The sequence below is a fragment of the Laetiporus sulphureus genome (genome assembly GCF_001632365.1).
Source record: "Laetiporus sulphureus 93-53 unplaced genomic scaffold LAESUscaffold_35, whole genome shotgun sequence".
NCBI classification, from domain to species: domain Eukaryota; kingdom Fungi; phylum Basidiomycota; class Agaricomycetes; order Polyporales; family Laetiporaceae; genus Laetiporus; species Laetiporus sulphureus.
Genome location: NW_024468544.1, coordinates 264,333 through 292,306, shown reverse-complemented (window position 1 = coordinate 292,306; position 27,974 = coordinate 264,333). Strand labels below are relative to the sequence as shown.

The 27,974-nt window shown below is 51.8% G+C and overlaps 11 protein-coding genes across 11 annotated transcripts; 4 read left to right on the top strand and 7 right to left on the bottom strand.

Moving 5' to 3' along the window:
- Positions 1-740: 740 nt before the first annotated feature.
- LAESUDRAFT_658585 (uncharacterized protein) lies at positions 741-1,736 on the top strand (the record flags this gene model as incomplete). Its single annotated transcript, XM_040904757.1, is given in 3 exon segments — positions 741-1,136; positions 1,189-1,320; positions 1,332-1,736. 3 exon segments carry the CDS (start codon positions 741-743, stop codon positions 1,734-1,736), a joined length of 933 nt encoding a protein of 310 aa, XP_040761833.1.
- A 536-nt stretch (positions 1,737-2,272) lies between these two features.
- Positions 2,273-2,870, bottom strand: LAESUDRAFT_786443 (uncharacterized protein; the record flags this gene model as incomplete). Its single annotated transcript, XM_040913894.1, has 3 exons — positions 2,273-2,392; positions 2,616-2,737; positions 2,790-2,870. Coding segments are annotated over 3 exons (323 nt in total), but the record flags the coding sequence as incomplete, so codon positions are not given.
- A 170-nt stretch (positions 2,871-3,040) lies between these two features.
- Positions 3,041-3,332, bottom strand: LAESUDRAFT_621951 (uncharacterized protein; the record flags this gene model as incomplete). Its single annotated transcript, XM_040903283.1, has 2 exons — positions 3,041-3,123; positions 3,170-3,332. Coding segments are annotated over 2 exons (246 nt in total), but the record flags the coding sequence as incomplete, so codon positions are not given.
- A 3,206-nt stretch (positions 3,333-6,538) lies between these two features.
- Positions 6,539-7,622, bottom strand: LAESUDRAFT_786439 (Pkinase-domain-containing protein; the record flags this gene model as incomplete). The annotated part of the gene is made up of 4 exons (XM_040913893.1): positions 6,539-6,946; positions 7,002-7,160; positions 7,219-7,292; positions 7,349-7,622. Coding segments are annotated over 4 exons (915 nt in total), but the record flags the coding sequence as incomplete, so codon positions are not given.
- Positions 7,623-9,499: 1,877 nt separating this feature from the next.
- On the bottom strand, positions 9,500-10,666 carry LAESUDRAFT_761441 (uncharacterized protein; the record flags this gene model as incomplete). The annotated part of the gene is made up of 5 exons (XM_040912919.1): positions 9,500-9,716; positions 9,783-10,027; positions 10,154-10,302; positions 10,353-10,455; positions 10,508-10,666. The coding sequence occupies 5 exons, from the start codon at positions 10,664-10,666 to the stop codon at positions 9,500-9,502; spliced, it is 873 nt and encodes a 290-aa protein (XP_040761829.1).
- Positions 10,667-13,084: 2,418 nt separating this feature from the next.
- LAESUDRAFT_761440 (uncharacterized protein) lies at positions 13,085-14,748 on the bottom strand (the record flags this gene model as incomplete). The annotated part of the gene is made up of 9 exons (XM_040912918.1): positions 13,085-13,305; positions 13,355-13,391; positions 13,444-13,738; positions 13,798-14,037; positions 14,104-14,179; positions 14,236-14,264; positions 14,313-14,383; positions 14,428-14,662; positions 14,720-14,748. The coding sequence occupies 9 exons, from the start codon at positions 14,746-14,748 to the stop codon at positions 13,085-13,087; spliced, it is 1,233 nt and encodes a 410-aa protein (XP_040761828.1).
- Positions 14,749-15,656: 908 nt separating this feature from the next.
- On the bottom strand, positions 15,657-17,083 carry LAESUDRAFT_715805 (uncharacterized protein; the record flags this gene model as incomplete). The annotated part of the gene is made up of 10 exons (XM_040907195.1): positions 15,657-15,715; positions 15,774-15,827; positions 15,861-15,990; positions 16,053-16,103; positions 16,142-16,351; positions 16,425-16,603; positions 16,684-16,715; positions 16,791-16,819; positions 16,904-16,936; positions 16,988-17,083. The coding sequence occupies 10 exons, from the start codon at positions 17,081-17,083 to the stop codon at positions 15,657-15,659; spliced, it is 873 nt and encodes a 290-aa protein (XP_040761827.1).
- Positions 17,084-17,450: 367 nt separating this feature from the next.
- On the top strand, positions 17,451-20,611 carry LAESUDRAFT_786433 (glycoside hydrolase family 2 protein; the record flags this gene model as incomplete). Its single annotated transcript, XM_040913892.1, has 18 exons — positions 17,451-17,534; positions 17,591-17,782; positions 17,835-17,897; positions 17,948-18,007; positions 18,092-18,259; positions 18,325-18,669; positions 18,726-18,776; positions 18,823-18,873; positions 18,900-19,019; positions 19,095-19,133; positions 19,184-19,216; positions 19,253-19,286; positions 19,339-19,396; positions 19,519-19,762; positions 19,819-20,172; positions 20,213-20,245; positions 20,306-20,497; positions 20,549-20,611. The coding sequence occupies 18 exons, from the start codon at positions 17,451-17,453 to the stop codon at positions 20,609-20,611; spliced, it is 2,184 nt and encodes a 727-aa protein (XP_040761826.1).
- A 228-nt stretch (positions 20,612-20,839) lies between these two features.
- LAESUDRAFT_728554 (uncharacterized protein) lies at positions 20,840-21,233 on the top strand (the record flags this gene model as incomplete). The annotated part of the gene is made up of 1 exon (XM_040909460.1): positions 20,840-21,233. One exon carries the CDS (start codon positions 20,840-20,842, stop codon positions 21,050-21,052), a length of 213 nt encoding a protein of 70 aa, XP_040761825.1. The 3' UTR covers positions 21,053-21,233.
- Positions 21,234-22,316: 1,083 nt separating this feature from the next.
- LAESUDRAFT_728553 (ribosomal protein S2) lies at positions 22,317-23,854 on the top strand. The gene is given in 6 exon segments (XM_040909459.1): positions 22,317-22,484; positions 22,500-22,502; positions 22,596-22,700; positions 22,720-22,737; positions 22,856-23,400; positions 23,456-23,854. 4 exon segments carry the CDS (start codon positions 22,597-22,599, stop codon positions 23,566-23,568), a joined length of 780 nt encoding a protein of 259 aa, XP_040761824.1. The 5' UTR covers positions 22,317-22,484; positions 22,500-22,502; position 22,596; the 3' UTR covers positions 23,569-23,854.
- Positions 23,855-23,996: 142 nt separating this feature from the next.
- On the bottom strand, positions 23,997-25,895 carry LAESUDRAFT_761437 (uncharacterized protein; the record flags this gene model as incomplete). The annotated part of the gene is made up of 4 exons (XM_040912917.1): positions 23,997-24,627; positions 24,694-25,376; positions 25,449-25,634; positions 25,689-25,895. 4 exons carry the CDS (start codon positions 25,893-25,895, stop codon positions 23,997-23,999), a joined length of 1,707 nt encoding a protein of 568 aa, XP_040761823.1.
- Between the last annotated feature and the right edge of the window lie 2,079 nt (positions 25,896-27,974).

Below are 27,974 nucleotides of genomic sequence, written 5' to 3'. Positions count from 1 at the left end.
ATCAGCTCCTCACCTTGGAATGCCTGTGCACGGGGCAATTCACGTCGCCGATACTCCATCCAGCTTTTGGGCAGGGTTCTCTTTTAGCAAGTTGCTGCATTCTGACATTCGTATACCTAAACTGACCTCTCCGATGATGAATGACGACGAGAGACCAGCTTGGAATCCGGGCAGCATCCGTAGCTGGGATCATGACGATGTAGGTCTTTCGGAGGGCCATTTTGCCGATCGCGAGGGCGATGAAACCAGGACGTCAGTGCGGCGAGATCAGATCATTTCAAGAGACCTTGTAGAGGACGTTCTACGCCGATTGCACAAGGCCAAGATATCTCCCAACGATCAGCACTTTGTAGACGACGAGCGAACCCTTGTAAGTCAGGCGCGTCAATGTTTGGATATTTAGTAATATAGGACACGTGTAGCAAAGTGTCTTACACGATTGGAGTGGCCCTGCGATGGTGAGAGTCAAAATGTCCTCGTGGCTTCAGCGACTTATGATCATCATCAGAACTCCGTGGCCACCAGGAAGGACCTGCGTGTACTGCTCGCAATTGTCCTCGAACAACTTCGACTCACGTCTGCAGCATCTTATCATACACAAGCAAATACTGCAATTCCCCAGGCCCAAACTCCACAAGGCATGCGTAACATTCGGACAAAAGTCCGCCATCGTGATGCCACTGTCCTCAATATGCAGGTCGGATGAATGATGTCTTTTTACCTGATTGATCAAAGCGCTGATGATTCGTTCCTTCAAGGCCAAAATACGCATGCACGCTAGTGAAATGCTGGGGTGTACCTTCATCGACAGCCCTATACCTGTCGCATCAGATAAGGAGGCTCAAGCCTTTGAACAGCACAAGCATCCAGGTCCCTCTCGGGCAGACTTCAGGCTCCATTTGAGTGGCTCGCTGACATCAAAATGGAACAAACAAGCGGCTGCAGTATTTTCGGAAGAGTTCATCAACCTTGGATTCTCGGATCACCATAATGACAAGGATATCAAACACATGTTCAGCGTCCATCTAGCAACTTTGCGAGCTCAGTACAAGAAGCAGCTGACCGGCACTGAAGAGCCTACGCAGGTAGAATTTGACAGACAGACAGAGGACAATCGAGAACATAGACGTCGTGCGGTAGGCCGTGCATCGTAGATTCATAGGTTAGATACTCATGGTGCTTTATCAGCTTCGAGAACGACGATCAAGTGCTGTCAGCGCACATTCACATCTCGCTCGTTTCCAGAATTTGTGGGACACTATCCCTTACACGGCGATGAGTGGCGACGAGTCCGACCACTCACGAGGAAAAGTGAGATATGTCGTGACAAGGTTGTACTGACACTCTCCGGAATTCGAGAGATGGCTGTTGTCTTTGACTGGATGCATTTGTGGTGTAGATTCACACCAGAAGGAAGACCCAAGCACGGCGCATTTCCTCGATATCGCCGTCGTGGATCCATGAGGCTCGAGCGTGGTGCATTACCTGTCAAAGGGCTTCCTGTGAATTGTTATGATACGCAATGGTTAGCCGGACTTGACCTGGAAGACCGTCACTCCCTCAATATTCAACCAGCTGCTGATCTCACTCACACTAACACCGTTATGACGTTTGTATCATTACAAATCTTTCACGTTACTCCGCTGACTCTTCCTTCAGCATTGCTCGCAGATTCGCCCATGTCAAGGACAGTACAACACGCCCTCATCCCTCATCTACTCCCTGACCAGTGTTGACTGCGCCCCTTCGCACTTTTCCCCCGAACAATGACTATTGAGTGTCTGTTGAAGGACCGGAATGGCTGTGTGCCGTTGCATCTGTGGTGATACTGGATTCCAGTGCATGATTCCATGGTCAGCAAATACGTACAGACCAAACAACATTTGTGTGGTTTTATATATTTATACATGTGAGACTTCATAGTCAGTGCATGCATGGCATGAATGTTTCCCTGCATTCATTACTACTCGAGAAGCGCCAATCTATCACCGGCAGCACAGAAACAATGTCTGAATTCGGCCAGATTGACGGGCTTCCTAAGTGAACCGATCAAGCTGATCAGGCGACCACCTTCCAAGCAAGCGGCATAGGACTCACAGAATCGGCCACACCGGAGGACGATAATGCGCTGTGAGTCCGAATGTATCTCTATTTTGCAGCCTCGGTAAAGAAGTCCCCGGAGCGATTAGCTTGACTTCTCAGGTACAGCAAACGGGATTGGTATACGCACGCTGCCGAAAAGCCTTATACTATCAGTTCATATCGAAAGGGTACCGCGGATGGTATCAGGCTCCAGCATGCCGGCACGGAGATCATGAATGAAGCCAAGGGAGGAAATATGAGAGAGGTGGTGCTGGGAAGCTGTGAGCTACGGTCGGGCGTGGGATCATTTCTGTGATGAGCCGACGAGATCGTGCAGCACAGAGAGGATGCAACATACTCGATGACGAAATGAATCTGAGGGTGGGTCCGTGTGCGAGAGGTAGGACTCATACCTGTAAGCGAAAATGTGGTACGATGAGCTCGGCTGCACACGGGTGAGAAGAAGCCGCTGTCGGGCTGACCAGAACTCCTCGATATAACAACCCCATACAGTCAGTCCACACTGCGTTCACATATATAATGCAAGGAGGCTCATGGGCATGCACCTGGCCTTGTCCTCAGCGTATTCCTTCAGGTGCTCCTGCCATCTTGGTCCGTCGCTTACAAGGAGCTCGTCGGCCGCCTGCTTCATGTGCTCATGCTCTCTCAAATCTTGTATTGAGGTATCGTCGGCAGCTGTCCTCGACGGGTGAGATGGGGAGGCGGGGGAACTCGTGCTGGTGCGAAAAGGTGCGCCCATCAGGCGGGTGGGCCTGGAACTTGGTGACTATGTTCGGGTGAGTGAGATTTAGCAGGATCATGGCGGAAAGTAGGGAAGAGATGGCAAGAGCGAGAGGGAGAAGGAAGGGAGTGCGTGCTTACAGCTTTTCGATTCGCTGGTCATGATGGTCGAGGTTATGTACGGGAGTCCGTGCGGGGAGTGCAGGTAAACAGCCCTGGACGGGTCAACTGTATCGGTATATGTCTTCAGATCTGCAGTATATGTCCAGCTATCATTGACGATCCATCGTTGCATATACTCTGCGAAGGTGAGACTTGAGCCGGCAGGTACGGTCGTGGAGGACACCATGAATCTCCAGCAGCGGTTCCGTGATGACTCTAGCTTGAAGGAGGTCAAGATGAGCCTGAGACGGCACTGAGCCTGGAATTACTATCGATCCGTTCCCGCTCCTCAACGTCCACCGAAGATCAGACAGGCTGAACACATTCGCGAGTGCGACCGTGGGGAGGGATCGCAGCTAAAAAAGCCGTGGCCCACATCGTGCCACCCTATGAAGTAGTGATATTTGCCTTGCCCTCATCTGTACCTGTATATACAGGCGAAGGAAAAATATATTTACCAATGGTGCGGAAGCTGCGGTGACCCCATGACTGCTTTCGACGTGCGTGCTCGCTGATTCCGAGGAAAGGCGGCCGGAGGAATTCCAAGTCGATGATAAATTCACGTAACTGGAAAACACGTGTTCATTGGGAGCGAAGAACAAGACGCAGCGACTGTGCACTTCGTTCGCGAGGTCAGAGTCAAAAAAAATCAGTATTAGTCCTCGGCAGCCTCTTGCAGCCACTCATCCATGAGAAGGGGAGGTGAATGAAGTAGGCGCGAGAGTTAGTCAGCTTTAACTTCTGAGCAGTCTTCACTCGTGATCGTGTAGATGCGCGTACGAGAGTGGACTTCTCCAGATCAGATGATTAGCTTGATGTGGACACCGTGCCGCTTTGTCGGCACGATTGGCCTGCTTAAACCCCGCTTTCCTGAAGGGGGTTTCAATGGTCTAAGATCGTATCCGAAGTCGATTGCATTTTGGGAAGGAAGGGCTTGGCCAATGGCCATCTCGTTGAGTGTACCATTTGATTATGTTAAACAAACTGTGGGGTTAGAGCAGAAAAAAATACAAGCTCCAAGAAAGTAAGTCGTGACACTTCTTTGGACCTATCTTCTTTCGCGTGACCAAGTCTCCCAGGTCCTATTTTGCCTGACACGGCCTGTTCTCATTTCCCACCAGTTGCCATTGTATTCTGGTCCCAGTTGGAACAGTGATATAAGAGCCTCGTACTCTCTCACAACTTTGAAGGCGACCCACTAATCCATGCTACCTGACCGGATGCCACCGATATATGAAAGCGGACCCATTCTGGATCTAGCTGAATGGCATCTCCATTTTCATGCAAACAACACAGAGACTTCGCCCTCCTACTGTGAACTACCAGCCACCCAAGTACCTGCTGCATCACAGTTACCGAAGGCTCCAATGCAGCGGCGGCGGTTCACTGCAGCTGACTTGCATAAATCGGTGAGTAGTCCAGGCAACATCATGAAGCTAGTGCTGATACATGCTGGCTTGCAGTCACGTGTAATCCCCAGCAATGGTGTATCAAATGAACGTTCTGCCCCGAATTCTGAGGTAGGCTCTTCTTGTTTCAAATTGGCAACGCACTTTAATTATGGCAGGCTGCCGTTCATGCTGACGGAATGCCCTTGGATAATTCCTCTATCACTTCCTATCGCATCTCCAGAGTAAGAGAGTTCTGTTCCTTTTCACGTATGATATGCTGAAATAATGATGGTGCTGAATATAGTTCTTGAGACCTCAACGACGCAAGATTCGAGGAAACGATGGATATGTTGTTTGGTACTCGAGCATCGGCGACAAACCCATCGCTTGTCCTGTCCGTATCTGACCAGGCATTAAGCTGAATGTAGGCGACCTCTTCATCCATGGCATGAAGATTGAAGCTGGTTCTCGGATCGCCCGCTACCAGGTTTGGATCATCGATGAAGGTGGCGTGTGGCTGGAGGTTGCGAGTGCAAGGAACCAGACACATCCATTATTGAATCATTTAGTGCTGGTCTTTGGAAAATCTGGGAAACTGAATTGGGTGATGGAGAAGACTGCGAATTGCCATACTGAACCAGAGATTCTAATATCTACCATTTCCTAGATTCTCTAATATACACAACATTCTCGTATATGACTGTCATCAATGTCCTTGCCCAATGTGCTGCATCGCCGCAGACTGCGCCATTATCCTCTCGGCTATTGTAGGGCATGATCCACATGATAACTACGTGCTCGGGCAACCTGCAGCGGTCCCGGACTAAACGAAGTCTCTCCGGCGCGACAGCTTGATAGATGGTCGGCTCGGCGTGCCGCGGAAAGTGCTCGAGGGCGCGGATGAGAGCATAGTGGTTGCGTTCGACGAAGCACTTGGTATGCTTATGACGCTATCCGCTATGATTGTAGACCCTGGGAACTTGGAGGGCGAAGAGGAGCACAGATGGAACACTGACAAAGTAGTACAGGAGAAAGAAAATCTAGTCTTTTGAGGGGATTTTAAGGTGAAGATGTGCCGGATAGATGTTGAACGTTAATCAATGCTGGTGCTATGGGTGCACAGGTGAACGTCAACAGCTACCTTTCGAAAGTTGTCGAGATCCCAACGGTCGCACGGATGCTCACGGATTTCATTGAGTTTAACAGATTTGACAAATTCGTACCCGGCAATTCCGTGTTCTGATGGTGAAACGCTTTACATATCAATGAAAACTTTCAGCCGCGAGTATTGGTATAGCAGCCGTTAGGTAGGAACGACTGTCTTCCTGTATGAAGGCTGATTTATGAGCCTATAGCAGCCGGTGCGTCTCAACTCTCCTCGCGCATCCACATTCACAATAACTGCAAAAATGTGCCGCAATGGCGGCATTCTCGGATGAGTTCAGCCGTGTTGTGCAGTTGAAAGAGAAGACATCCATAGCTGTGAAGAATAACATGCCTGCATCGATGCATTACACTTGTGCCCTTGCTATGAACATGCTACCTCTGATTAACGTTAACATGACACGCGTCACGTTGGGAGCACTGATCTTGGCAATCGTTATGTATATCTCGAATATCATCACGATCCTGCTGAATAGCAAAACTGTAGTGGTCTGTGAAGGATTCGTTCTCTCTTGACATATTTTGCATTCTCAATATTGTATAAACGCTACCAATCGATCCTACATGCATGAACTGAGTGCAAATGTGGGTGCGATTACGAGCCTCTATTGTTCCACATTCAGCGACGAAAACTGGTAGGCAATAATGTGCAGAATCGCTGGATCGTCGAGTGCAGTGACCTCGCGACCCTCGTGTGCACAGATGATGGCAGCCTCGCGATCACTCATCACCTTGGAGATCTTGAAGGAAACGCTGATAACGATGGGAGCATAAGGATCAGCAACGTATGTAGATGCCGAACGGGATCAGCACACGCACCTGCGCATCCTCAGCAAGCCTCTCGTCGCTCACGTGTTCACTCTGTCATCCAAGAGATATGCCGTACCATAACAGTTGTTCCAAAAGGTATTGGTCGATGCTTGCTTCGTTATCGTTCACCGATGGAGAAGGTGTCTCTGCCGGTGGAGGAGGCTGTGAAGCTGGTTGAATCCCTTTCATCAGTCCGACGCACGTTCCCAATAGCTTGAGAGTCGCTTACCGGCCTGCATCGTCAGCCATTCCTGCCTCAGCAACTGCGGAATTGTCATGCGGCATTTAGGATCCCGCTTAAGACAGCTCTGCATGTCCCCAATGATGGCTTCCGGTACGGGGACTGCTATGGGCTTTTCCGGATCAGGAGGATGAAGTAAAGACACGCTCTCGGGGAATATGATGAGACGCGAGGCGTCGAGTATGGCTTGCATCTTGTGGATCATGGACAAATGATAAAATGGTGGCTTCCCATACACCATCTGGAACAAGATGCAGCCCAGAGACCATACGTCACTGGGCCGGCCAACTTTGAGTTTGTAATTACCACTGGGGGTTTGGATGGCTTCGGGCGACATATAGTTGACGGTGCCGATCTGCGTCGACATCAGCAACCACCCGGACATGGAACAGCTGTGGGACGATTCGTACTTGGTAGTCACGATGAATGTTTGTGGTGTCGTTCGCGATGGCCTTCGCAATACCGAAGTCAATAAGCTTTAGCTGACCACGGACGAGTACAAAGTTAGCAGGCTTGAGATCTGAGTGAACAACTTTCTCTTCATGAATAATATGGATGGCTTGCAACATCTGCAATTCGGGGGTATGGTGAGCATTTAGGCACATTGAAGCAGTTATTCTCACTGACTTGTTTCCAATAATATGCTATCCACACTGGATCCAGAGGGTACCTTTGCTGTTCCTGCAATAATTTCGCCAGATCTAGTAGGCGACGTGTGAATTTGCTAGCTTCTTTCGTGAATGGCATGGACACTCACCAATCTCACCATACTCCATCACAAGCAACAGATGGCCTCTCGACCCATGAGGCCCAGGCTTGACCTCGCTATCGATGAGCCTGATGATGCGATTGTTGCCTGAGAGGCGCCTCAGAAATGATACTTCATTCATCATTGTTTCTCTGTCAGTCTTCTCGAGTGCAACCCGCTTGATTGCGAAGATCTCGCTTGCCGGACTGATTACGCGGTACACGCGAGATGACCCGCCCTTGCCTATCACATCAAGGTGGGTGTATGACTTCTTATTGACCTGTACGTCAAGATCACGTCAATTAATGTACGCACCAAGCCCAGCTGCACGACATACGATGATAGTATGCCATCGCGCATCAGAGCCGGGCGTAACGCTTGGCGCTGATATTGCTGCCGCTATCGAAGCTGGCTGTGCATGTTGAGATGAAGGGAGGCTCGCAGACTCGCTAGCCGGCTGTGACCTCGACCCATATGCGACGTCTTGATCCCAGTCTCCCCTGTCACCATCAGCGAACGATCGACCAGCTGAAGGTGCCTCCAGTTCCAACACTGTGGCTGTCATGCTCGTCGTGAGCATGTCCGACGAAGAAGGCCCACGCATTCCCATAGAGGTTCCTGGTCACAGAGAGGCTTGTTGAAGCTGCAAATTCGATAAAGCAGACACTTCTGGCTCTGTCTTCGCTTCCACGGACGCACCGAGGCTCATAGAACGACGTGGCCTGGCATGACGTTTGTGCTGCCACAGCCACGGATCAAGTGTACTGCTCTCCTCAGTGTCCGGGCCCTCTATGACTTTCTCGAGGTTCCTATTCAAGGAGCGCGTAGAATGGAAGGGGATGGAGGAGCGCAGCGATGGTCTTTGTGCGTTGTTGCCGTTGTTATGCTTTTCCTCCTCAACGGCTTGAGGTTCGGATCGGAGGAGAGCCTCCACCTCCCGGAGTTCTTCTCGTTTGACGCGGCATGCTCCACCCATTCTGCGTGCAGGGTCACTTCCGATAGACGGCTGCGCAAGGATTGACCGAACAGAAGACGATGCGGAGGATGCAGTTCTTTGGGGAGAGCGTGGTGCATGGACCAGAGTGCATTCAGACGAGCTCAGCAGGCTCTCAGATTGAATGAGGGGCAACGAATCTGAACATGAGTTAGGTAGGGAACGTCTGCTACCTCCAACTCTGGGAGACTGTTCCAGAGTGGGAGGCGGATCCTGTGTGGAAGTCTTGGGGGAACCCTTGGATATCCTTTTATAATTACCTTCCGAATCCATTTCATACGAGAAAGAAACATCATAGATTAAAATATCTGACACTGCATCGGACAGCGCAGGAGACGCATCGGCATCGGCATCAACGTTCGTCGTATGCGGAGGTGTCGGGGGTGGCTCAGTGCATGAAGTGGCATCAGCGTCAACGGTCGTCGGTGGCAGAGTTGTCGGGGGTGGCTCAGTGCATGAAGGAGAGGCAAGCATTGCTAATGGCACACTTGGAAGAAACTTTTCCGAGCTTTGAAGCGAAATGGTCGCGGAGAACACGCAACTTCAAACTCGACGAGATTCTCACCTCTCGAATCAGAGTTTGATGCACCATTTTCATGGTCGAGTTTTGAGCATAGTTTTAAACATGTATCGAACCCTTGCTGTACAAAACTATCTAGTTTTCTCCAGTCTCCGTGCTCGGTGTACATGATAGCATGAATCGATTGAGAGAAACGTGTACGCGCGTGAAGCTGCCTCATAGTCATCTAGACCACCATATTTGCAATGTTCATACCAGCCTTGAACCTAAAGTTCTCCTTGCGGAGTCTGATGGAAGCCAGTATATCTTGCAAAATCGCTATCTTCACCTCATATGTCTTTTCCTCCTCCTCCAATTGACGAATAGCTGTAGAGTGCTGGTTAGGATAGATGCATGTGAAGGGATTAATGGTGGTGAAATCAGCAGCTCCTACAGCCGAGTCTGCTTGGTAAACCTTTCAGTATTGGGTCGGGCGAAGGATGGGGAAGGTCTCACCATTATTGACGCGAGTTTCAACCTGCTCACAAAAGGACGCCGGCGAAACCATGCTGCAGCCCTTACGAGAGAATTCGCACTCTGTGCACTGCCTCTTCCCTTTCAGTGGGACGCAATCTAAGTTCTTCCTGTAGCACGGGGTACACTGCTGTCACCGTCCGCCTTTGGCGTCATCACCGGAGATGTCGGCAGCGATGACGGCGAGTGCGTCAATGACTGTGCTGTCAGACTCGAAATCTGCTGGCGCATTTCGCTCATTGATGGTAACGAGTGCGTGCTTGAAATCGGCGACGGCGGCGGCGACATCCTTGCTGCTAGCTACCACTGGTAGGTTGCTGTCTGACGAAGGAGCGGGCTTCGCGTCTTTGCTGGGGGAGATCACGAAAACGTCAGTGAGGCCTAATTTACTGCTCAGTATGGCATCAGCGGCCTACCTGCCGCTAACGTTGAAATCAGGGATGCCTAGGGCAGGCTGTGTCTTCTTGTCCATAAAAACTGCAATCACAGGGGATGACACATTCGTGATGATGGCGGACTTCGCATCGGGGGTGATACGATCCGGCAGGCCACCGGAAGGAACTGCGTCATTCTCGACCGGCGCTCTCTCATTCATCGTGGCCTTGGGCTCCACGTCCGCGGCAGCGTTTGCCGCAGTGGCGGATGGAGGATGAATTGGACCCTGTCACGGTACGTGGTCTTCACTGAACGGAATCGGGCGTTTTTGTTCCCACGCGGTTCGAATTGTGATGGGAGTCGGAGGTAAGGGGAATATTGGTTGAGTCGACATACTTAAGTCTTTCTCGACCTTTGACTCCTTGTCAGACGAACGTATGTTCGCTTTAGTAGCTGGCAGCTTCTCCTGTTCATCCAACAGGTCTTTAAGAGATATGAAGTGATGCTCTTCGATGTCAGCGTTGGCGAATGCGAGATCCACAGCGTCTCTCAGTGCCTGCTCTCCGAAGCGAGTCTTCAGGTCGGGGAGGAACGTCACGCCCCACACATACCATGCAGGGGTTGCAGGGGTTCGACGAAGGCCCGCACATTTTCGCAGATGTTGTTGAAATCCACTCCAACCTTGTCTGCTCCGACCTCCTGAATCACCGTATCCTACATATCGCGTTAACCGAAGAATAATCAGTGTAATTGCACGCGCACTCACCATCCTGACAATGAAGCCCTGGAACCAATCAATGAGATTCTGAGCTTCATTCTCGTCAGTCGGAGCCTTAGGCATCCGCTTGTAGTACGCTGCTAACTGGTGACGAGCTAGGAGAGCATCAGAAAGGCTGATATACGGCGTCGCAGAGGAAATAGACATGATGGGATTGGGGTGGAGAGGAGGCGAGGGATTGTATGAATGTGTAAAGATCCGGAAGCGAGCCCACTCGTATTGTTCATTTTACCACGTGTTCACTTTCCCTCGGTTGGTGTTTGTGTTCACTTTACTGTTCACTTTACTATCATTCACGGCAGAATGATTTATCAGTGTGAAAAATAGTGTGGGAATGTCGGTTGATGTCTTACATTTGCGGCAAAGGTTTGCCAATCTGTAAAAAATCAGTCGACAATTCTTCACGTTGATAAAGTGCACCATGTCTGCTGTGTATAATATATATGGGGATGTGGCGCGGAGTTTGGTTCCCACGCACGCGATCTGCACAGCCACCCAGCGCGTTCCCAAGCATGCATCTGCACGCCGTCGGTCATGTCGCCCCGCCGTCGCTCCTCATCGCCCGCCGTCGCACTCAAATTAATGTTGGCTATACATACTATGCGCACTTGCGCGCATCCGAATCCTTGCAGAATCATTGTTTGCGCAATCTGTGGGGATGTGGCGTGGAGTTTGGTTCCCACGCACACGATCTGCACAGCCACCCAGTGCGTTCCCAAGCATGCATCTGCACGCCGTCGCTCATGTCGCCCCGCCGTCGCCCACCGTCACCCGCCGTCGCTCCTTATCACCCGCCGTCACACTCAAATTAATGTTGGCTATACATACTATGCGCACTTGCGCGCATCCGAATCCTTGCAGAATCGTTGTTTGTGCAATCTGTGGGGATGTGGCGCGGAGTTTGGTTCCCACGCACGCGATCTGCACAGCCACCCAGTGCGTTCCCAAGCATGCATCTGCGCGCCGTCGGTCATGTCGCCCCGCCGTCGCTCCTCATCGCCCGCCGTCGCACTCAAATTAACGATGGTTGTACATGGCATGCGCACTTGCGCGCGTCCAAATCTGTGCAGAATCGTTGTTTGCGCAATCTGTGGGGATGTGGCGTGGAGTTTGGTTCCTACGCACGCGATCTGCACAGCCACCCAGTGCGTTCCCAAGCATGCATCTGCGCGCCATCACTCATGTCACCCCACCGTCGCCCGCCGTCGCTCCTCATCGCTGGCAGTCGCACTCAAATTAACGATGGTTGTACATGGCATGCGCACTTGCGCGCGTCCAAATCTGTGCAGAATCGTTGTTTGCGCAATATATGGGGATGTGGCGCGGAGTTTGGTTCCCACGCACGCGATCTGCACAGCCACCCAGCGCGTTCCCAAGCATGCATCTGCGTGCCGTCGGTCATGTCGCCCCGCCATCGCTCCTCATCGCCCGCCGTCGCACTCAAATTAATGTTGGTTGTACATGGCATGCGCACTTGCGCGCATCCGAATCCTTGCAGAATCGTTGTTTGCGCAATCTGTGGAGATGTGGCGCAGAGTTTGGTTCCCACGCACGTGATCTGCACAGCCACCCAGCGCGTTCCCAAGCATGCATCTGCGCGCCGTCGGTCATGTCGCCCCGCCGTCCCACCGTCGCTCCTCATCGCCCGCCGTCGCACTCAAATTAACGATGGTTGTACATGGCATGCGCACTTGCGCGTGTCCAAATCCGTGCAGAATCGTTGTTTGCGCAATCTGTGGAGATGTGGCGTGGAGTTTGGTTCCCACGCACGTGATCTGCACAGCCACCCAGTGCATTCCCAAGCATGCATCTGCGCGCCGTCGCTCATGTCGCCCCGCCGTCGCCAGCCGTCGCTCCTCATCGCCGGCAGTCACACTCAAATTAACGATGGCTGTACATACTATACGCACTTGCGCGCATCCGAATCCTTGCAGAATCGCTATTTGCGCAATCTGTGGGGATGTGGCGCGGAGTTTGGTTCCCACGCACGCGATCTGCACAGCCACCCAGCGCGTTCCCAGGCATGCATCTTGGACCGGCAGCACAGCATACCCGACAAAAAGAAATGCAGGTGTGTTGAGCCAGCCAAAATTTGCCGCTAGGATACTGAGGGAACACTTGAAATGTTCTAGCAGATATCCTGCTGGGGAGATCTCCGGGGCCCTACCCCACGGAGACAGGCGATCGGAGATCGGAAACCCGGATGTAGGTAACGGTTCACCCTTCCCTCTGTGTGAGCATCCCTGCTTGCATCTTTTGCTAGCATAGCTACGTACCTACATACATATATGAGTTCAAATCACACCACACGTGCATCAATCAGACCATTTTCTGACCCAAGAGAACCTGAACCATCTTCTCCTTCACGATCGACTCCCCATCATTGTGAGCTCGAGTCTAGTCCAATATGACCGTCATACGTTTCCCGCCTACCACTACTGTCACATCCTCAACCATATAATGCTTGAAGATGCTGTGCTGATGGATACTTCAGGGTAAATGAGAGTTCGACACACAGACTATACATACGAAGTAGCGCAAATTTGATTGTCATTCGATCACTGCTCATTCTGTGTCAGGTTGGTGGATGTTCAAAAGCTTGCATTCTACATATGCAATGCCATCTGAACCCATAGCTGTGGACCCGAACAGAGGAGACTCACGAAAAAAGAGGGTACTATTCGAAGGTATAGAATCGTGTTGATGATCGCCGAATCCTAGCGTGGGAGGTATGACGATCAAGCGTTCGCCTCCGACCTTCATGCCGACGATACCATTATCAATTGCTGCAAGAGACATCATTGAGGTTCTTAATAAGATAAAGATTGCACCAACCAGGGAGGATGAAACTTTGACCCAAGGTGATCTCCATCTGAACGAAGAATGAGAGCCCTCAGACGCAAATTGAGATTCCAAAGACATACCGGTGTGCCATCCATGCGAGACTGCACAACCGCCTTGTTCGCTAGTTGCAACCGGTACCAGAGTTGTATCTCATCTCCCTGAGTCGCACGTAGATCTCCTGATCTGACTTGGTGATCCTTGATTTCAACAGCTGCAAGGACAGCAGATCGTGTGGCACTGGTGTTCGAGACAGCGCGCGACGTTTTCGGCGTGAAGAACAATTGACGAGATGAGTTCATAGCAGCATTCGGCACGAAGAGAGATGACGCAGCAGATGAATCGGAATCAGTACCCTCGGTGGGTTCACTTAAAATTCTGACTTGCTAAACGGCTCTTAGATAGCCTGCTGCTGAGATAGAGTAAGAGATACTCACTCGACGCTTGCCTCTCGCCGTAGCGGAAAGTGGCGGCATTTCGTCGACAGTGTTGCGCCCAGCTCATTGCGGAGAATTTGATAAGGCAGTGATCGTCGGGGCAGGGGCACTAAAAGTAGGGAATTCCATTCTCTCTCCAACGATAGACTCGACGCATGCATCCGGGGAGGTAAAAGCCAGTGATTCCACCCGAGCACGCTTTCTCCCTCGATGGCTGGTTGAAGAGTCCCGATCCGATGTCTGCAATTGCCTGCCGTGCAATAGTGAGGCAAGTAAATCAAGTACCAGATATATTGTTGTTCTTACCCGCTTTTCGCTGTAGCGTCCATGTTATCCTCCGATGGCACAGCTGTAGCGTCCATGTTATCCTCTGATGGCACAGCTAGAAGACGTCAGGTGGGTGTTGCGGACTCATCGAGTATAAAGGTGTTCACGCACCGATGAAATTACCAGACAGGCATATGCAGCTGAAGAATGCGTAAGAGAGACTCGCTGGTTACCGAGAAGATTCTCACCTCTTGCCTAGAACGTCAAAGGCGACGTGTTCATTCGCCACGAGGGTGAGGCCCAAATGTACATGCTCGACCTTGGTAGATTAGCGCGATCCCATTAGTGCAAATCAAAAGATACCTGATTCGGGACCAATGTGAATAGAATAACGCGATCGCTAGAGTTCGCCGATGAGCTGATGACCGGTGAGACCACGGCAGTCTTCCTGAGGAATGTCATCCAAAGAGATGTCCGAGGATGCATGCTTCCATCATCTGTGCTGGCATTTCCTATCACAAGCGCTGCGTTCGTGATGTATAGGTTGACACGCTCCGGAATGAGGAAGGTACAGCGTCCAGGTCGTAGGGTAGCACCCCTAGGGCATGTAGGTCGTCAGTATATCCACCCAACTGAACAATGTAGACTATAATACCAGGATGAGATCGCATTTTGCGCAGACATGGTGTTGGCTGTGGAGTAGCTCTGAGAGGTAAAAATAAACAGTGAGGACGACTCCCGTGCTATTTATGGTGACAAATGCAGAGACCGTCTCCATCCCACGATCTCCGTCAGAGCGGACAATGCGACATGCGAACCCTGACAGGCAAGCAGATGCTAGATATGGAAGTCATCGGCTCCTCACACTGCCGCTGTGTTCTGCGAGTGCAGATCTTCAGTCCAATTCGAAGGGGAATTGAGTGCACTGATGACTTGCCTTTGTGTATCTATGCAGTCGAATGAATTTCCATGGCGCAGTAATGTTGAAAATACGATAGGTCCAGAAGATGACGCCGAGTGATAATGAGCGATAACGATACGAAGGGCTGCGATTGTACGATGGCACATGATGCATAAGCTATCGAGAGCAATGGCGGGCGAATGCAGCTCGACTTTGGGCTGTGCTGATCGCGTGCAGGCAGTTCCACGTGCGCCGTGCCACAAGGAGACATATCGGCGAGTGCAACGATTCAAATGCACACGAGTGCGTCATGATATGCATAATGATTGTTAGGAGGTCCTACCGACGAGTATGAGAGGTCACTTTGAGAAAACGTATGTTTATCTGTCTTTCGCTATCTGTGTGGGAAGAACTTACAATATCTTTACACTCGAGAACATATTGACCAAATCAACAAAAAGTTGAACGATGCACCTGCAGCACCCCGCATAGACGATGTCTCTACTGAGCATGTCATTCACGCCTTTCGGCATATCGTCATGCTCGAGAGTCAAACGCCGATCGATTTTGGGACATAACCAATCGGCGTTGATGGCCGTATGCAGTCCTCACCCGCGCCAATGTGGTATCTATGCATGAACGTCTGTAACCTTAAAACCTGCAATGACACAGTCGCAACCGATACAGATCGTCAAAGTGGTATTAAGCCTGTATCCGTATACGACTGGCGAATGCTAAGTAGCTTGCATTCTATATGTTTGTCTCACAGTCAGAGTGCAATTCTCAGAATCTCGGCACGCCTACTTACGAAAGAAGAGAGTACTATTGCGTGGGATGGCGTCGTGTTCGCGATCTCCGAATCCTAACATTGGAGGTACCTTGATCAATCGCTCACCTCCAATTTTCATACCAATGATGTCGCTATCAATTGCTGCGAACGACTCTGTCAGCTCTGCGAAGGTTATCAAATACTTGTACCTGTACCAACCAGGCAGGATGAAGCCTTGTCCCAAAGTGATCTTCCCCTTTACGAGCCAAGAATCCAACCATCAGTGTGACAGAAAACGTTCAAGCGCTCATGACGAACCGGTGTTCCTTCCATGCGAGATTGTACTGTGACCTCGTTCGCTAGTTGAAGCTGATACCACATTGAGATTTCATCCCCTCGAGTCGCACATAGCACCCCTGAAGATCTTTGATCACGATTTTACTGAACAGCGGCACAGCCAACTGCACGTAGTGCATATGTCCCTCCACTTGTAGAGTCTTGGTGCTCATAACCGATCGACGAGGTACGCCCGGCAGCGACTTTACCAGAATCGGTGAGGCTGCCACGGATGACTTCGAGCCAGAATCTCCTGTCGCTTCAGTTGGACTTGCAACGCGCTATTCCGTGATCAGAAAAGCATCTTGATCACTCGAGGCACCAGACATTCACAACACGCTTTCCGCCAACTACCATAGGTGATGAAGGCAATGCCCCGAAAGGGCTGTGCCCAAGTTGATCTGAAATTGCCTTCCCGGGCGAAGAGCCTCCCACTAAACTTGTAGAAGGGATGGCATTCACCTCATGATGAGCAGAGAAATGTGGACCATTCAGAGGCACAAATGGCGACTCGACCCTAGCGCACGTTTTGCCTTGAGATTGATGAGAGAATCACTAGCGATGATATGTAGAAACCTCGATGCCGAACGCAATCGTCATGGGAAATACTTACAGGCGAATCGTTTGACTAAGAGTCGACGGAAGCTCCATCGTGCGTTGAGGAGTTATAACTTAGAGGTGAGGTGAGAATCGTGAAATATCGTGGAGGCGTCTGCTTACCGATAAAGTTGCCAGACAAGCAAATACAGCTAACAAGTGGTTACTGAGTCATTCGATTGTCGAAGAACTTCATACCAATGACCGATGACTTCAGACGCGATGGGTTCACTTACTGCGAATGTGATGTCCAGTGTCAGCTGTTCGACCTAAATCGGCATCGAGATCCTGTTCGCGTTGTAAAGCGGTCGATATCATACCTGATTGCAAATCAATGTGAAGGGAATCACACGGCCGCTCTTAACCGGCGGGTCCTGCATTGACACAGGCGCATTGGACTGCTTGAGACGTGACATCCAAAGCGATGTTCAGCCGTGTGCATCGGCTAGTGCACTGGGATCTCCCACCACGAGGGCGGCATTCGTGACACGCAGATTAGCGAGTTCCGGGATGAAGAACGTGGTACAGCCAGGTCACAGAGTAGCTTCCCTAAAGCGCGGTGCCTCAATGACATGTGCATATATCCTGAAATGAATGCACCAAGATGTTATGTCGTGATTTGAAGACATCACTGTAGACATCGAGGCGTTTTTACGTTGATCACAAGGCTGACACGATTTTAAGGTTGTTTGTCTCGATCGATCTTGTTCTCCTCTTCCCACCTTCCCCCTTCTGCTCTATCATATATTTGGGCTCCAGCCCAGGTCCATCCAGTGCTGTACCATGCTCACCATCCGCAGCGTTGGGTTGAACGCATCCGCGAGGACATTACTGGTATTTCACGACCTGGATACAATCGCAAACATCGTGCGTTTTGTGCGCTCCGGTCATCTCAGTGCTGATACTCTTGCAGTCGTTTTCAGACTGTCGCTGGCCATCCCACTGCTGGGGTCAACAATCAGTTCCGGCAGTACGTGTACAATGTGACAAACATGCACATGCTTGCTTCGCCGTCCGAGAGTGACAGTAACATCACTGTCGCGTTCGAGTCTGCCTACTTCTATGGATTGATCGTCACCTCTCTTCCTGGCACAGAGGTTTCACTTATCAGCGACGTGAGTAACAACGCTTCTGGTGCAGCTCATGTTACCAAAAACGGGATGCCAGTTCGGATATGCAAGCTTCCGCCAATACGAACGCAAGATACAGTTTGACTTTGGATGGGATTGGGTGAGGCTTCTCAGTTTGTGAGTATTCGATGCATGGCTAATGAAGCACAGGGTCCAGCGTTCGTCTCCGCTGGCATCTTCAGGCCGGCTTACCTGGTTATGCTCTCGGAAGTTCCGACATTCGAGATGAGTAATGATGCACCCGCCACGCATCCTCTTCTCACATCAAATGGCAGCAGCGTCTTCATCGACCAGACTTCTCTCGAGATCTCGAAGCTCGGGCAGACAGCCCTCGTTCCCCCTGATCAGACGGCTGATTGGCTCGTGAACGTCACTCTCGGTGTGCGCTCCGTCTTGCCAAGCTTCAATCTAACCACTGAGATCGCCATTCCCAAGCTTGATATATCCTCTGGGCCCATTGCCGTCAGCTCGATACTTGCGTCCACTAACGCGCCTACGTTCATGAGCGCGACGATGACGGTGCCGAGGGTGTTCCGCAGCGGTGGTACCCACGCGATCTCGGCACGCCAACGCTGTACAACTTTACAATCACCCTCGCCCTCGGAGACGAGTTCGGAATGTTCCTCGACAGCACGAGCTTCCAACTGCAAAGCGGATTCCGCACAATCGAACTCGCACAGACTGCGTATCTGCACGAAGAGATCGACTTGAGGGGCATTACGCCCGGAGACCAGTGGCACTTTGTCATCAATGGCCGAGCGTTCTATACGAAGGGCACGAACATTATCCCATTCGACCTGTTCTATCCCCGCATTACGACGGAAAAGGTACGCTGGGTACTTGAGAGTACTGTTCTGAGCGGGCAGAACATGGTGCGTCAACAAGTCACTCGCCTCTAAATAGTCTACAAGATGCTGAAAATCTGCAGCTCCGAGTCTGGGGCGGAGGAATCTACCAGCCGTCCGACGAATTGACTGGCGTATACGACTTTTACTCTCTGCGATGAGCTCGGCATCCTCGCATAGTCCGAGATGATTTTCTCGGACGCGACGTACCCGCTGAATGAATTCCTTCTCGTGTCGATCGACCCAGAAGTCACGAGAACGTACGCAGAATCAATAAGCACCCCAGCAACGTGCAATGGGCTGGTGGAAATGAGATCGAAAACATTGTCATTGGCGTCAACGATACATATGCGAATGGCACGCATTACCTGGATGAAGTGAGTATCGCTTGACGAAACCTGTGAGAATGCTAATTGATCGACTGAATGGCATACTTCGTATACATGTTCCAGGACTTCCTGCATGACATCACGTATCAAGAGCAGTCTTCAGTAAGGTTGCGTTTGACCGTCAAGGCATAGCGATACTTACTGGCTCTCAGGTGGCCTACACAGACTGCTTCACAATGAACGGCGTGCTGAGCCTTCAACCGTACGTTCTGTGATTCGAGAACAAGACGCCTGGCTACATCTACGGGAACACTGGTGTGTCAAGTTCTCAGTGCGATCTGTTCATATGCTGACGTACTCTGCTCAGAACGTTACAACTATAATGCATCGCAAGCTTTCAACTACAGTACCTACCCTGTTGCCAGGTGGGCGTTCTACGTACATGAAGCTCGAAAGTATCTCGCCTCATCTAACCAGATTCGTGAATGAGTTTGGGTAGGTCGTCCGTAGCAGGATCCCGAGTAACTATTCTAACGTTGCAACCTAGCTTTCACTCGATGCCGTCTTTCTACACCTGGGAAGAGGCCCTCTTGGAGCCCGAAGACTACTTGTTCAATTCAACAGTAGTTATGTCGCGATATCACCATCCGCCTGCAGGCAGTCTCACATGGCCGAACCTGAATGCTCCGCAGGGTCAAGGCCAAATGACGATGGCAGTCGAGCCCTGGCTGCCTATGCCGGGCACCTTCGACTCTAATCAAATATTCGCGCAGTGGTGCTGGAGCACGCAGGTCTTTCAATCAATGAACATGATCTCCGAAATCGCATGGTACCGCTGCGGTGCGAGGCTCCACGAGAAAACCTCGGTGCGCTCGTGTGGCAGCTGAACGAAATCTGGCAGGCTCCGAGTTGGGCGGCGATTGAATACTCCGGGCGGTGGAAGGTGCTCAACTACGGCATGGCGAGCATCTACTCACCCATGATCGTTTACCCATTCTGGACGTCGAGTAATGAGACCTTGGATATCATGGTCACGAACGACCGATGGTACACCATGAATGGCACGGCGCTGCTGACATGGTATGACTGGGCAGGGAATCAGCTGGAGACAATGATGCACGAGTTCTCGATGCCTTCGCTGAACAATACTGTGCTCATGTCGATGCAAGGATTCGACATGATCTTGCCGGAGGGGGCCCACGTCGACGAACTCATTCATGCTACTCAATGTCACCGCACAGATTGAGGGCCGCACGGCTATCATTGAGTCTTACGTGAGTACACTGTCCGTTGCCATGAGGATGCCATGCATTAACGGAAGTACCTTAATGCAGTACACTCCAACGTCTCTCGCAAATGCAGAGTTGATTGACCCTGAGATAGACATGATTGCAGGGGATAGCCTGACATTCACGCTCTCCGCGAAAGGCGGCGTTGCAGCATATGCATGGCTTGATCATCCCTCAGGCAAGTCTTATATCATCGACCCTATATCATCCACCCTGCATAAGCCTGCGCTGAGTATGGTTCCTTCGCCTCTTGCAGTGCAATTCGTCGTGAACTGTGCACTCTCACAGATCAGAGACCCAGACCGTGCAGACTTCGTTGTGCGTTCGGTGTGGAATGACATCCATGTGTAAGGTATGCGGTAGCCGTGCACGTACTTGTAATCATGAACGGACTTTGCTGTTGAGCATATGGCATGTTTTGCATTAGAAACCTTTTGTATACGATTCACTCGCCTCATAATCAGGCTCGACAACCATCGATTATGACGAGCTCAGCATGTCCAATATTATCAACCTGACCATCATCATCTCCGAGACCGGAACTGTCCAACTCGTCTTTCTGCAGCCCACAAATCCCTTATGGAGACTTCGGAGTCCATTGAGAAAGATGCCCATGTTTTGCAAGTTCTCGTGCTTGACGGTGGTTTCGTGCGTACCATCTTTCTCCGAAATACATGCTCGTGCCTAAATTGCTTATTGTTCGTGATGTCCATGGCGGTAGGGAACGACACTGGAGGACATGTTTCACTGGAACATATCTACACCCCTGTGGTCAGCGAAACCTATCGATGACAACCTGGCAATGATTATCGACACACATCTTGCATTCTTGTGTGCCGGCGCAGATGTCATTCTCACCTCAACGTACTAGGCAGCCCTCCTTGCCGCAGACTAATTACTCATACGGAGATGTAGATACCAATGTGCATTCAGCACATTCGAATGATGCGGCTACGGAAAGAACGACGCTAAATGAATAATGTGCAAGGCTATCAAGCTGGCAGCGGAAGCCTGAAGATGCTTCGTGAACGAACAAGCGGATAACAGAGCGTGGGCGACCGCTAGAAGGATCAACATCACACTATCGTTAGGCCCCTTCGGAGCAGCGCTCTCTCTCGCGGAAGAGTTCGACAGCTTCTATCTCCTCCGTATAATCCGCGAGGATACTCCGAGGATGGAAAGAATTGCAATGCCTTCCAGGACACCCAGGAGGGATGACGACTCGAGGAAGAAGCTATAGATGCGTTGACGGCGTTCCACCTGGAGAGGCTGCACGTGTTTGTGGAGGACAGGCATGTGTGGGACCTGATCGACTTCATCGCATTCGAGACAGTGCCACTCACGAGGGAGGTCGAAGCAAATCACAGGGCTGTAGGGATGCCACAGAACGAAACAGGTGTAGCAGAAATGAAGCCTGGTGGATCGGCACCGTATATACCGGCGGCCGATTCCCCGAAGAGCGCACACAAGGTGGAGAGAGACTCAGGGCATATGACGTCACGGAAGCCACCTTGGGACAGAAAGGGCGCATTCAAACACCACATCCATGGGGTTTAGGCATTAACTGCACAGAACCGAAGCACCTCGGCGGGCTACTGCAGGAGATCATCGAGTGCGATTGACCATATACTCAATGGCAAGCAGAAGCCGTGACTGGTCGTGTACCCAAACAGAGGCGACATGTACGATCCGGCCACGCAGACGTGGTTAACAGAGGAGCCACAAGCGGTGGGCGAGAGTTGGGCACGCAGGTTGTGCGTAATGATCCAGCCAATCTTGAAACAAGAAGTCTGGCACGGACTAATTGTAGGAGGGTGTTGCAAGACAGGCCCTGCAGAAATCGCGGCACTGGCACGGGAGGTGAGAAAAGAGCACCTGGGTATTGGCGAGGCTTAGCAGGAGAGATTGCTGCAGAGTACCTCTTCCTGATCTCAAACAGCCCGAAAGAGTAGCAGGTGGTCACACAACTGGTAGCGTAACAGCACTGCAGTCTGAACCAGAATATCGCCAGCACACTTTGGACAGAGTAGACGACGAAATCGATGGAGGATGAGAAAGTGCTGGACAGAGGAAAACTGCAACGAGTGTGGCGTGTAAATATTGCGGCAAAACGCGAACTTACGATTGAGCGCTGGCGAGGACCACACCGAGCACACCGGAATCGCTGTCTACAAGCTCGCCTACGTCGATTTTCCCGACGTCCGGCTCAAAACAACCTCGTGGTGCGTCTCCTGTTATTCACCCGCCATTTTTGCGCAAAAATGGCGAGATTCGCGCGAGGCGTGCCGTGGATGGCTCTCAAGACCGCCGAATGTTGATGTGCCTCTTTCTCTGTCATGTCATCAAAATTGCCTTCTGTGCTCAACGCCAGCGAGGATGACATAAAGCTCCTGCTGGCTGCGCAATCACACATTGGTAGCAAGAACTGCGACAAGCAGATGTTGCCGTACGTCTGGAAGGCGGAGGTCTGACGGTCAGTAACATTGTACCATTTGTGCGCACCCCGAATTTGACGTTTCCTCAGGAATCCTCAATTGCCACGATGATACGTGCAGCGAAGACAAGCTTTTCCCAGGTCTTGCCGATGTGAAATAGGTGGATTCCAAACGATGTCTGTGTTATCTTTGCTCGCCCGTACGGGCACCGTGCCGTACTCAAATACGCCGCAAATACCGGCATGCAAGCCATCGCGGGCCGTTTCACGCCCGGGTCTTTTACCAATTATATCACCCGCTCATTCAAGGAGCCGCGTCTGATTGTCGTTATGGACCCGCGCGTGGACCACCAGGCAATCCGCGAGGCATCATACGTCAACATCCCCGTCATCGCGTTCTGCGGCACCGATGCGCCGCTGAACTTCGTCGACGTTGCCATTCCAACGAACAACAAGTCACGTCACTCGATCAGTCTGATGTGGTGGCTCCTCGCACGCGAAGTTCTCTGCCTCCGCGGCACGATCCCTCCCACTCCGGAGGGTTGGAACGTCATGGTCGACATGTACTTCTACCGCGATCCCGAGGAGGTCGAGAAGCAGGAGGAGGAGGAGGCTCAGGCGAAGGCCGAGGCATGTCTCAACGAGTGGGAAGTCACATCGGCTCCCGCCGTGGGCGGCATGAACCCTGTGTTGGCCGGCGAGGGTGGTGCGTGTCATAAATTGTATTTCATTTGCGGTTTTGAGCTGATTTTGTGCTATAGGTGCTCTCGACTGGTCTACGGAGCCTACAGGTGCCGGTTCCACCGACTGGGCAGCAAACCCTCCCACTGCTACCAGAGATTGGGGAGCGGACGCTGCCGCTCCGTTGGGCTGAGATGAAGTGGACTATATATGTCTCGTGTTATCCGATGTCGGGCTGTCATGATATTCATTTCTCTTATCGCTTCGCAATGCGTCTGGCTTCCACAGAATAGTGCAGTGTATGCGCATTGTGCACCATGAAACATCATGTATTCATTTCCCTACACGGAAACAAGATCCTCACGACGTCTGCTCTACTCATGTCATGAAAACTTTATGAAAGCCCATGCACAATGCAAACCCAGATCTCTTTCGAATATGCAAGTAAGACATAAATCTCAATGACCATGTTTCCATTTGTGTAAAGATGGAGCACAGTGGGCGGCATGCAAAAGACGGTGTAACAACAATGGCTGAAGGAGCGGGGAGAAAGGATACCGGCTGTACAAGCCGCACGTACATGTTGTGGTAAATTCATAAAAGCTGCCTTGCCACGATCGTCTACACGGCCATATTCGCAGCGTGATTACTAGCCATAGACTTGTAATCTTCCTTGCGGAGTCTAATGGAAGCAAGAATGTCCTCCAAAATTGCTATCTTTACCTCATAGTTTTTTTCCTCCTCTTCCAAATGACGAATGGCAATGTGATACCGGTCGGGACTGAGATCCGGACGTGGGCTGACAATGAGACCGGCAGCTCCTACTTCTGGGTTTGCTTGCAGATCTATTAGATTCGCTGACAGAAAGAAAAGAAGCTTCTCACCAATTTTGACGCGCGTTTCAACCTGTTCATGAGAGGATGCCACCGAAACCATGCTGCAGCCCTTACGAGAGAATTTGCACTCTGTGCACCACCTCTTCCCTTTCAGCGGGACGCAATCTAAGTTCTTCCTGTAGCACCGGGTACACTGCTGTCGCCATCCGCCGTAGGCGGTGTCACCGGAAACGTCAGCAGCGATGACGGAGAGTGCGTTGCTGACCGTGCTGTCAGACTCGAAATCCGCCGGCGCATTTCGCTCGTCGGTGGCAACGAGTGCGTGCTTGGAATCGGCGACGGCGGCGGCGGCATCCTTGCTGCTAGCTACCACTGGTAGGTTGCTGTCTGACGAAGGAGCGGGCTTCGCGTCTTTGCTGGGGGAGATCACAAAAACGTCAGCGAGGTCTAATTTACCGCTCAGTATGGCATCAGCGGCCTACCTGCCGCTAACGTTGAAATCAGGGATGCCCAGGGCAGGCTGTGTCTTCTTGTCCATAGAAACCGCAATCACAGGGGATGACACATTCGTGACGATGGCAGACTTCGCATCGGGGGTGATACGATCTGGCAGGCCACCGGAAGGAACCGCATCATTCTCGACCGGCGCTCTCTCATTCGTCGTGGCCTTGGGCTCCACCACCTCTGTCGCACCGTTCGTCGCAATAGGGGCTCCGGGTGTGTGATCTGGATAGTACGGAGTGAGACGTCTTCGCTTTTTGCAGTTTAAATCGGAACAAGAATCGAGAGCAAGCGGGACGGCGACGTCGACATAGCTCTGCCCATCATTGGTCAATACCTTAGACTTCTCGACATTTGAGTCGTTGCCTGACTCGTCGTCAGACGTGGATGTGGCCGCTTCAGCAGCCGATGGCTGCTCCCCCCTCAGCAAGCGTCTAAGGGATGAGCATTGTTGCTCGTCGATCTCGGCGTTGCCGAACGCAGTGTCTATGGCGTCTCTGATTTTCTGCTCTTCGAAGCGAGTCTTCAGGTCGGGGAGGAACGTCGCAGCCCACACATACCATGCCGGGGTCGCAATGGGACTTATAAACGTCCGCACCTCATTGCACAAATTGATGAACGGCAATCCAACATGGTCTGCTCTGACCTCCTGAATCACTGTTTCCTACAGATCGCGTAAATCGGAAAAAACTGTCAGTGTAATTGCATGCATGCTCACCATTCTTATAATAAAAACCTGGACCCACTCTTTTAATTCCCGGGCTTCAATCTCGTTGGTCGGAAGCTTCTTGGGCTTTTTCTTGACATGCGCTGCGAAATGGTGACAATGTCTGAGCGAGCTCGGCGGAACGGTGACAGGGATTGAATGGGACTGCGACATGACGTTCGAGAGGCTAGACAGTCTAGCCGAGAGCGAAAAAATCTAATTGAACATACGTGAGCAGCGGCTTATATGGCCGAGCGCCAGAATACCTACGAGAAATACCAATAAGATGCAGAATGCAGAATGGGCGGTATTGCCGGCACATTGCCGGCACACCCACGAGCAAGCACGGCGAAGAATGTGACGTGCCATACGAGGAACGAACCGCAGCGAGTGATGCAAACCGAGGATGTTTGTGGAGGTAAGAATAATCACTCGGCCTTCATCTCCGAGGTCTCGGGCGGGGTCTTGCTTCGACATTTCGGCAGTCACGTCTCAGGGACGAGACATCGAGTTCTTATGAGGGACACCTTGTACGTTCGTATTGCAACACTGACCTTCTCTTGCGCTTCTTCCTCGCAGGCTCAGCTTCTTCACTGACCTTCGCTTCTTCATCTTGCTCTCCACCTTCATGCTCCACCCGCATCGACATCTGCAGTGCGCCATCAAGCTCGTCATGACCATGCCAGGCAGACCCATGGGCGGTTGGACACCGAATATCACCCCGTTCATCGTGGCGTTTACGCACTGCTCAGGCCACCGGCGGCGGAAAGCATGCGGGGGAGGACAGAAAGTGATACGGGTGGGAAGCCTCGGGCTCCACGCGGTTGGGCTTCTCCTCGGGCACGCGGACGCAGCTGTACTGTCCCTTCGGCCCTGTGCAGCTTCTGCTCACTGACGATCTTGGAAATGCACGTGTCGAGCCAGGCGCAGTTCTTCTTGTAGCGCTCGCGCCATGATTGCCAGGTGTGGCGTGTTACCCAGGAGTATTCAGGATCGTGGGCCTGTCAAGTAGAGGTATCCACAACGGAGGGCGCTGCCTGGCTAGAAGATATGGGCATGAATGATATCTCGCTCTGAGTACGAACGGGTCCCCAGACAGGCTGCCGAGGTGCACCCACTTGAACCATTCCGAAAGTTGCCTGCCAGTTGTTGGACAACGAGACTGGTTGAAAGTGATCTGACTGAAGGCGGTCTGAGCACAAGCACCAGCCTGGCGCACGATATGCTCCTCGGCAGTCAGAGAGGCCGCAAGAGACACCTGAACAGCTGGCACAGCAGCCACAGCTGGCATCGTGCAGTGACCCTGGGGGCTTCCTTGGGTGTCACTCATCGAAGACTGATACGGTGACTCCACCCTGCGAGCACTGTCACGATCGAGAGGATCGGTGCTCCTGCGCTCATGTCTTTCCCGAACTGCACGGCCCTAATTCCTCAGTTCGAGGTCGATGGTGGCCTCTTCCACCTCTCCTTCAGGAGTTGCCGCTTTGCTGATGTCGGATACGGGGTTCTGCGGTTGAGTCTGCGATTCTGACTTAGTGCCTTCGCCTTGAACATCCTCAAACGATTGATCGAGTTGGTTCGTGCAGCAGCTTCTGTCTCTCTGGCACGTCGCTCGCGTTCGGCTTTCGCAGGTCTCTTGAATCATTTGTGGGGAGGCTTGTTGCCTTCACCGTTCGAGTAGCCGTTGCCCGGTTCTGTCGCTGGCTTAAACACATTGTCAAGGACAGGTTGTGGCGTATGGAGTTTTGAAAGTGATCATGACCAGTTAGAGCGCGGAAAATGCCACACAGACATTCGCGACACACCTGCCCTGCCCAACTTCTTGAGAGACGTGTCCTTCTTGTGCGCTGATGAGGCCCCGATGTAGCGAGCGAGGGTGGACACCGCCTTCAGTGAAACATTCTCCGTATCCTCTGGGACTACCTGTGAGACCGCCTCGGGTTCATTGTGCGCGATGTGTGCGCGAGCCTGTATACGAGGATCGGGGTGTAGTCCGGAGAGCCGGGGTCGGGTAGCGTGAGGTTTACTAGCACCTTGCACGTGGCTGATTCGCGCAACGTTCAACGACTAGCAACATATGGATATGAAGCGTCGAGTTGCATATCAAGAATGGACCTATTATTTGACGTGGTACAATTCCAGCCGTCGCACTCAAATTTGCGATGGTTGTACATGGCATGCGCACTTGCGCACATCCGAATCCTTGCAGAACGGCTGTTTGCGCAATCTGTGGGGCTGTGGCGCGGAGTTTGGTTCCCACGCACGTGATCTGCACAGCCACCCAGCACATTCCCAAGCATGTGGCATCTGCGCGCCATCACATGTCACCCCGCCGTCGCTCTCATCGCCAGCTGCTGCGCTCAGCACTCAGACCTCAATGCCTTCACAATCATTATGCATATCATGACGCACTCATGCGCGTTTGAATCGTTGCACTCGCTGATATGTCTCCTTGTGGCACGGCGCACGTGGAACTGCCTGCACACGATCAGCACAGCCCAAAGTCGAGCTGCATTCACCCGCCATCGCTCTCGATAGCTTATGCATCATGTGCCA